The 9,624-nt window shown below is 41.7% G+C and overlaps 1 protein-coding gene across 1 annotated transcript; it reads right to left on the bottom strand.

Annotated features, from left to right (window-relative positions):
* Window positions 1-3,636: 3,636 nt before the first annotated feature.
* On the bottom strand, window positions 3,637-8,840 carry LOC147461626 (transcription factor bHLH35-like). The gene is made up of 4 exons (XM_086509117.1): window positions 7,895-8,840; window positions 4,987-5,193; window positions 4,661-4,831; window positions 3,637-4,587 (listed from the first exon to the last, which is right to left on the bottom strand). Exons 1-4 carry the CDS (start codon window positions 8,432-8,434, stop codon window positions 4,501-4,503), a joined length of 1,005 nt encoding a protein of 334 aa, XP_086365243.1. The 5' UTR covers window positions 8,435-8,840; the 3' UTR covers window positions 3,637-4,500.
* Window positions 8,841-9,624: the final 784 nt, after the last annotated feature.

Below are 9,624 nucleotides of genomic sequence, written 5' to 3'. Positions count from 1 at the left end.
TTAATATGGGAGAATAAACAGAAACAGGGGTTAAGATATAGACATGTGCTTTTAGATCTATCTTAACACGGGGCCAACTATATAGGGGCTCAAATGAGAGATGGTCTATCAAAGAGCAAGGTTAACCAATGGAGCATAAGACCTTAGGGTTAGCTTCATTGAAGACCTCCAATAATAAATGCAAAAGTCTTTTGACCTTAGGTAAGCTAGGGCTGTGCTTGCGGTGGGAAATGGGCCCACGCTTAAGGTGCTTGAGATGCTTGATGATTGAGGTGCTTGATGATTGAGATGCTTGAGGTGCTTGACATGCTTTAGATGCTAGAGCTGTATTTGAGGTGAGAACCCAGCCCAAGCTTGAAGTGCTTAAGGGCTAAGCTTGTGGTGGGAATTGGGTCTAAGCTTGAGGGACTTGAGGTGTTAAAAGTCAAAATCTAATCCCTATAAAGAGGGGGCGAGCCCTCCATGAGGGGAGATGAGAGGGAACACCTACATACTCACACAAGGCCTACTTGGTACCAAGAAAGCAAAGGGGACACATGTCAAGCTCCTCCTCATGGTGTGCATGAAGCCTATTGGTTAGCCACCCAATTTAGGAGATTTAAAATAATTGTCTTTGCATTTATCAAGTCCCCTCTCTCAAAGGGGAAAGGGGGACACTTGTCCCAAGGCTACACTTGTTACTTGTAATGCCTCCTGATTGTGATTGGCTAGGCCTGGAGTGGTCCAATGAACTTCAAGCATGAGCTACAAGGAGGGGTCGACCAAAGCAAGCTAGGGGGTTGCTTAGGGGGTATACTCTCTCACACACTATCATTGAGCTATGTCCAAAGTGCAAGAGCTCCCTCTGTGCCTACTTTTTTATCACCGGATCAAATCTTGAAGCTGAGAATATATGTGGGTATTGTATTTGAGAATGTCACCATGTACAAGAAACATGTAGGAGGCCTCATCTACTTGACAATCACACGACAAGATTTGAATTGCATGGTTTGGCTTAAGAGTTAGGTCGTGCAGCTTCTTCAACAACCACACTTAAATGGCAATGAGGTACACATTGCGCAATGTGAGCACTACCTAAAATTTACACTTTTGTGACGCATGTGTAACTTTATTGTTACACTCGACTATCTAACAATGGGCATATGATCATGGAGTGTTGCCATCACATAGAGCAACAAGAAACAACCCACAACTACTTTCTTAAATACACAGACCAAATATAGCGGTGATGCAATGGAAACATGTGAAGTAACATGATTGGAGATGCCACTTAGAGAATTAAGCACACAAGTGGTCGGTATCTATTACGACAACCTTAGTAGCATACGATTTTCATCTAGAGGGCCAAAGCACATTGGTGAACCACTTCTTCAAATCAAGGTCCTAGCTGGAGCCTGGCAACATATCTGTAAGTGTGCGAGACCAAAGGAGTATGTTGCAAACATCCTTACAAAGGCCCTAGGAGGAATATCAAAGCAATTTCAAGCTATGCTTAAGAGTACGAGAAATGGTGTCAAGATTGAGGGATAATTTGAGACATCAGCTCTACACATGTTACGTTTGGATGATCCCTCACTTACATTTACCACTATCATGAGGTAAGAGTACACAAGGATCATCGCACGTGGTACTACAATTGGATTTCACTGATCATTCATGAGGTAAGAGTACACAAGGAGCATCGCACGTGGTACTACAATTGGATTTCACTGATCATGGTGTAAATATCTAATCATGGTCGCTTGAGCTACCAACTCACGACCAGTTTCACATTGATCATCATACACAAATCTCATAATCTTATACTTCCCACTAATGCTTTGTAGGGCCATATCACCAATTTGAGAATTGTAGTAGCAATTTCTTCGTGCCACTATGTCCATTGTGTACTCTCTTGGTTGTGTGCATGTCTGCTTGCAAAAGCCCAGCCTCTCCTCTGTTCTTTACTATATCCATTAAACATTGGATAACTTGTTCATGCTTGCGATGAACAAGATATGATGCAAACAAGATATACTCAAGGTACATTGAGAGAGATTGAAGCAAGCTGATGCTGATGATGACCGATCTTACTTGAAACTATTATGTTGATTAGCTAACACCTTCTGTTCATAATTATGATGCAAATATACATGACAAGTAGAAGCTCATTAGACAAGATACTTGATGGGAGAGAATCATGAATGTTTTTATAGGGCAAGTATGGAAGCGTGATGAAATGATTAGCTATATACATAAAAGCAAGCGGCCATTCAATATTCACCACCGCTTTGTCCCCTTTCGATGCAAAAAATTGAGCTTCGTTCCACATCTGAGATAAAACCATACGTAGTCAACACTCTCGAATTTACAGGTGTCTACACAATATTCCCCATTCCTGGAAAAATTCTGTAATTTTCTAAGAAATGAGACGAACACAAACAATGGATTAGAAATTGCCTGCAAGAACCAAAGAAGGTGCAGCACTTGTTGACCTGTTAAAAGGTTTGGATGAGGTACTTACAAGCCACAGAGCTGTTGCATGTTTTATGCTTCATTTCAGGACACAATTAATTGATTTAGGAGCTTCCCAAATGTGTACCAAATTTACAGAAGTGCATGATGTCAAATACATCTCAAGTTAATATCACAATACTACTCGAGATACTGCTACACCACCATCCACTGATACATTAACCACTATTTGCAACAAATAACACACCCACACAAACCCAAGAAATTGATTGAGAACTGCACCCTGCAAACTTATATAAAGGCCACTGATACGATTAACAACCTGCCACAGGTAGACATTCGTTCTGAAGGTGCTGCCACAATCAGAGAGCACTTTGAGGAGCAATAAAACAAGGTGAAAGGATCACACTATGTGCATCTCCACAGCAGATGCAGCACCTTGATGAAGAACTGGCAAGACCTGTTAGCAATTGGCCAAAAAAATTGCCTGTTTGCCAGATCTTTACCAAGTAGAAAGTGACATTGCACAATTTCCTTCAAGAGCTACAGTGTTCTGATAAAACCGGCCTGGAGAACTTTCACCGCTGCTGAAATTTCCATATCCTATCTGAGCTCCGAGCTTGCCTTGTAAACACCCAATAAAATTTGTGTGTAGACCTACAAATCCTCAACTTTTTGACCTTAAAACCAGGGTCTTTCTGAAGGTGTCCTTTTCTCCCTCAAAACCACAGCAAAGGACAGAGCAGATCAGAAAGGAGTAGAGAAATTACATAATTACAAATGCCTTCATGTCCACGAAAGGGTAAGATCACTCAATTTCCAGCCACACCACCTACTACAAGTACATACTACACACTTAACACACACAATTGTAAACTAAGAACGTTAATCGAACATGACTTGTCCAAACTGCTGTATAACTCCTTACCACGAGAAAGATCATAGTGCACAGAACAAAATTTAAGGGAGCGAGGGAGCCACCATGAGCAGATTTATGTGGAAAATTACACCAGTAAGTAATAATAGCCTCCCATACTAACTTCTGAAGGTTCCCAATGTGCAGAGAAAGTCAAATTCAGAGCAAAACCTGAAATTTGCTTTAAGAACAGCTACACATGAATGCGATGCTAATAGTTACATGTGAATCACAAGCAAACAGAGGAAGACTCAAAGTCTTAATGAATAGAGAGAGAGAGAGAGAGAGAGAGAGAGAGAGAGAGAGAGAGAGAGAGAGAGGCTCAATTACCTCCAACTATTTGTGGTTGGAAGCAAAAGCCCATTAAGTAACCTGTGGAAAAAATTGAAATGTTGGGACAAACAAAAATTTATGCATGATACGACTAAACTCTAAAGCCTCCACAGATTCATTCCTGGAAAATAGCACAAAACTTATCAGTACCTCCACTGAAAACAACTTCTACAAAACTTAATGCTTAAAAAGAAATCTGAAGTAATGGCAATACAATGTAGAACCTTTCCACCCAAAATGAGAGGAAACTTCAACCTATTTGATCACAACAACAGAGGCCAACACAATCCAAAACACTTTTACAGCCATCAGTGCCTTAACTTACAAGAGAATACTTCTAAAAGCAAGTGATATACCAAGAACGGCATGCTCGCGCCATTCCATTGTGGGCTGGAACATTAAGGAGAAGGGAGAGCAAAAGAACCCACTGTGGGCTGTAAAGGTGGGGGGGGGGGGTAAGAGAGAAACCACAATTTCTCAGACTGTAATATAGCAAAGTTCTGATGAGGTTATGCTTGCTGACACATAAAGAAGTAAACTCAAAATGCTGTTACAACTATCTGGGCATCGTGATAGGAAGGACCTATTTTTTTACACACCAACTACCCAGTAACTATAACCTAAGGATCTAGTTTTGCAGGTGAAACCAAGTTATACCACCTAACCTGTTCTTTATCACTACAATTTGGAGCTGAGAAAGATGAAACTAAGAAGCCTCTTCAGGAGCACCTTGATTCAAGATCGAACAATTTTTCGAATGCTCTTTACACAATTAGTTTTGACGGGATAAATCTCCTTCAACCGAGTATAAACCCAAACTTGGGGATAGCTTCCAATGCCAGATTGCGGAGCTCTTCACTCTTCATGCTCCAGCCATTTTTCACCTTCAAGGATTAAATCATATTATGTCAATGCTGCAAACTGATAAGTTCTATTCAACAATGGTTGCAAGATTACCTCAACCACCACGGTGTTCAATACATGATCATCAACCGCAGTGAGGGTTGCATTCACGATCTCCAATTCCAAAGACTCAAGTGCCCGGGAAAGCTGAATCAACACTCCTGGACTCTTCTTGCAATGTATTCGAAAGTGGTAGATATGCTCGTCCATTTGGGAGACCTCGAGCTGTAAACCAAAGAAACCAAAGCGCCTTCAATACCAACAGCAAGGCCTTTCATATTTTGTAACAAATACCCTCAAACAAAAGCCCCAGATAAATTTACTTAATTTCCAAGCAGCCATAATATGAAGTAGGAAAGAGCCTGAAGAGATGCACAAACCTCCACTATCCAGTGCTCCTGCTTTGCTTTCTTTTTCAGGCCAGCCAAGGGATCCATATGCTTGTGGTCCCCTAGCCTTGAATCTTCCGCAGCTATATTTTCCTTCTGAGACTTGAGACTAACTATGTCAGATTCAATGTCACACACCTGCTTCTGAAGCTCGCGTATGTAGTCTATGGCATCACTAACAATTGAAGCCTTGTCCATCTGATCATGCACAGAAATACAAATTAAAATGCTTGACAGAGACAGCTTTGTGGCAACTTTCTTTGTTACCGAAAAGCCTAATTCCATGACATTTTGCCAACCCAAAACACTTGAGGCCATAATAAAGGTCAGAAATGTCAGAACCCCATCATGGGCTAAAACATTTGCACAAAACACAAAGTCAACACACACAAAAAGCAAGACTGGCTTTTTTGCTTCAGGACAAAAAAAAAAAAAAAAAAAAACAGACCAATGTACATTTGAAAAAAACCTTGACACGCTTACTTCAAAGACTTCAAGGAAACTTTGAAAAAAGCACAAAAAGGATAAGACAGAACAAAGGCTTAAGTCCTGCGTTTCAAGTTCAACAGAAAAACACAAACAAAAGAAAAGGAGCAAATTTGTAATTCCTAAGCTACCAACTCTAATGAGAACCTAGAAGCAAAACATTATCGATTTCGATAATCGATCGTATCTTATTTTCATAGTTTGAACACAATGCTGAAACTATACAGCATGCACATAGTTCCCTCCTTCAAGTTGAGTAACAATCTAATTGTTCACAAACACTCCGCGCTTATCGAATCCAAGAATGAGCACACGTTGATTTACACCCATAAGCCAAGTAACAATTCTACAGTTGCTAACTTTGGGGATTGAAAGTAGCTATGGGATGAACAAGAAAAGAGGCAAATAATCTTTCCTCAATTTGTAGTTGCTTGTTCTTAAAACTCTTTTCGAAAGTCAAGTGTTTCAAGCGCCATATATTTGACTTGAGGTTCCTAACTCCTCAAAAAAAGACCCTATCTCCTTATAGCTTAACAGATGCTCGGCGCTCGCCCAGCAGACAACACGAATCTCTAAGCTGGCCTATTGAGACATTGGGCTCCATCTACTACAATCTACTCTCGTGAACCCTGACAATTTCAAAGCGTGAAAGACAATGGAACTGCCGCTGCATGTCCCACTATATAAGTAATGCACATCTCTGAGCACTAGAAGGCTTGCAAACAATTCCATTATTACCAACTTTTAGCGAATCAGCATACGGGACCTAGTTGCAGCTAAATCAAGCCCGCCATTTTGGTCTAATAAAATGTATGACCAAAGGTGAATAATACCCAAGGGTTTAGACAAAACCTCACATTCAGTTAGAAGAGTTCCCGCTTACATCAAACCAGAAAGACAATATTGATCTCATTAATTAAAGAAATATTCCCAACAAAACATCTTATGTGAATGAATGACAAATATAAATTTTGAAAAATGCTGGCTCCATCACTGAGAATCTAGAACAGGATAACAAGCTCAGATCAATAGTTCTCATGAGAAAACGATCACAAAGATTATTACGCCAACATTATTCACAGCAATTACCTAGATCTTGAGAAGTGCCAGCGCTCAGTACCTCCTATAAGCAAAAACCCCTTCTCAAGATCCTACTTGTTACGTCCAATAAATTTCCTCCCACAGGATGTGAGGAATCTTGACTTGAGAAATTTCAGCCAAGTCAAAAGGGAGGCAGGTTATATCTACCAGGATGAGCCAAGAGATGTACCCAACAGCCAGTCACGTAACGGTATGGTACAAGTACTCTAAAAATCAAGAAAGTAGACAATATAACAAGTTATAAGAGGATATGCATATGGATCTGTAAAAAACGAGAACAAAAACCTGAACTGATACACACAAAAAAGGACACATACACTCACACCAACCATTAAGGTGATAAGATTTATCTACCCACACAAAGTGAAAGGCCCCTCACACAATCATGAAAATACTGCAAGAGAAGAAACATCATGACAATGGACAAAAAGTGGCCTCAAGTTAGACGCCCAACCATGCCATTAATATATAATTTGGTAATGGCACCAACTCCCATGTTCCATTTGCATCAACGACAACCATCTCTTCATCCATAGCTTTTCATTTTTTTTATTTAATAGCATCCTCAAAACATGTGGGTTCTATCTCCTCCGTAATTTGCACCATATATACACAATGGCGACCCACATAACTATCATAGGTCAATCTCTACCTAGGATCTATTTTTCTTTCGGACCTACATGGTCTAGGATCACTTCCATGTGCCTTATTTCCTACTTGCTCTTAGAAGCTGTGACACCATACGATGGTATCAAGCATAAGCTACAAACATGCCACTCGAGTCTCAACTCCAAAAATATTTGATTATGTAGTGCTTTTAACTGATGCACCTAAAGTAGATACACCAGACGAGCTACTTCATAAAACCCTGTGTCTAGCAGCATCCCAAGTACATAAAACCCCGAATTGCCTATCTTTTAATATGTCAAGAAAACAAATATCATGCAGACGAAACCCCTAGCAAAGGATTAACAAGAATGATGATACAACTTTGGTCTTGTGAAGGGCTTTAACTTCCAAAAAACTGAAATCCACTGTCGACACTTAACTTGATAGGAATATGTTACAGTGCTTCTCTCTCTCTCTCTCTCTCTCTCTCTCTCTCTCTCTCTCTGTGTGTGTGTGTGTGTGTGTGTGTGTGTGTGTGTGTGTGTGTGTGTGTGTGTGTGTGTGCGCGCACATATCTGTGTCAGTGTGGAAAGAATTGTTAGCACAGTGATCCATACATTTGTGTAAATTTGCAATTGTGATTACAATTGTGGAAAGATTCAGAAACATTGAGGGTGAACCTATCATCGTGCAAAGCACTCACCTTGCTTATGTTGGGAACAATGGCACGTAATGAATATAGTCTTTCATTAAGCTTCTTTCTCCGCTTCCTCTCCGACATGAGATTCTTGGATGTGGGAACCTTGCGCTTGCCATCACTCTCGTCCCCATCATCCATGACATCGCTGTTATCTGATGAGTCAAAATGCCTGAGAAAGTCATTGGATAAAGTGCCCCTGGAGGGGAACGCAGATGGCCTTACGGTGGGATTTGCAACTGCAATGGGGGTGGGGTTCGCGATCGCAATAGAGCTGGGGATCAAGTCGCAGGTGGCTCTGCTGCTGCCATCACCATGTTTAAATGTAGGGGTAGCTTTCAATCTTGAATTTGGGTTGGCGTTAGACGTAGGGCTAGAATCAGAGACAGGATTCCATGTTGGGTTAGAAGGCCCACTGGCTTCCGCCAGCGTCCCATCGTCGAGAGTATTCTCTCCACCACGGTTGCGGTTGTTCCATACGTCGATAAAGCCTCTTTTGAGAGAAAGCTCTCTTGGGGAGTTGTTCCACTGCTCAGAGGGTTCCATGGAGGAGGCGATCTCTGGTGTCAGATGACATGCAAGGCCATATTGGGGCAGGGCGGAGCAGGATCATGAGGGAAAGGACACGATGCGCAAGAGGGTGATGGCTGTGAGCCGCGCTAAGGAGAAGAGGTGAACCGCGGGCAGCTACTAAAACGAAAAGAAAAGATGGGCACAAAGCCGCAAACGGAAGGGCTGTCTGGACAGGCGGGGGGGGTTAAGTAGGGAATGTGCAGGAGGCAAAACCTAGAAATGCGCTGGTGCTGCATGATCGAGGTGCGTACGTGTGTTTTATGCGAAAGTCTAGTCTAGGCGAGAGAGAGAGAGAGAGAGAGAGAGAGTTCGTTTTACCAGTTAGTAGAGAGAGAGAGAGTGGAGACTTCTGGAGACTGAAGTCTGGAGAGAGAGAGAGAGAGAAAGAGAGAGAGTGTGTACATTGTGGATGAGGTTAGACACGTGAGACACGGGGGAGTAGTGAATTTGCTTCCTAGATGCTTCCCTTATAATTTTGGCGCTCACTTGCAGATCACACTTTTCCCATTGCCCCCCCACCCTCACATTATTAATGCCCCCCTCAACTCCCTCACAGTTGGTGGGCGTGCCCCTTCAAATGCATGCATGTGTTCACTTTATCATCACACATTGTTCTTGAGGCCTCTTCAACCCTTATCCCTTTCGCTAACCGTTAGCCACCCACGCCATCCGTATCTTGCGTGACCTGATTGCAATGTCGTCTCCTAATACGATAGCTCCACATACATTTCAACCTCCACTAGCTTTGTCGCCTTTCTTCGTCTCAAGATCGTCCATTTTTATCACCTTATCGATACAATGACCAACATCTACTCGTTCAGGTAACATTGTCGTTCACAATTTGCAAGTCCTTCAATTGGGTTCTTTCGTACCAACTGGCTTCTATTTCACCTGGTTGTCGAAAAGTGTTTTAGCCAACATGATTATGTTCTCAATTGGGTCATGAAGCTTGTGCTATTGTATGCAAGAGTTTAAGGATGTATTTAGCGCCAAAAGAAGAGGGTGTTTGCAATTTAGAGGAAACAACTAGCAACATCAAGGTAAGAGTTCAACGCCTTTAAATTAGAAGATTTAAGCGGGTATCACATCGGGGTGAGCGTGGGAAGTTCACGTCGAGTTGGCAGGTAGCTATTTGCTAAACAAAAAAATGAAAGTTGGTCTCA

Source organism: Adiantum capillus-veneris, chromosome 3 (genome assembly GCF_014529385.1).
Source record: "Adiantum capillus-veneris isolate H3 chromosome 3, ASM1452938v2, whole genome shotgun sequence".
Lineage (NCBI taxonomy): Eukaryota > Viridiplantae > Streptophyta > Polypodiopsida > Polypodiales > Pteridaceae > Adiantum > Adiantum capillus-veneris.
Note: the sequence above shows the minus strand (reverse complement) of the source record. Positions and strands in the feature narration are given on the sequence as shown.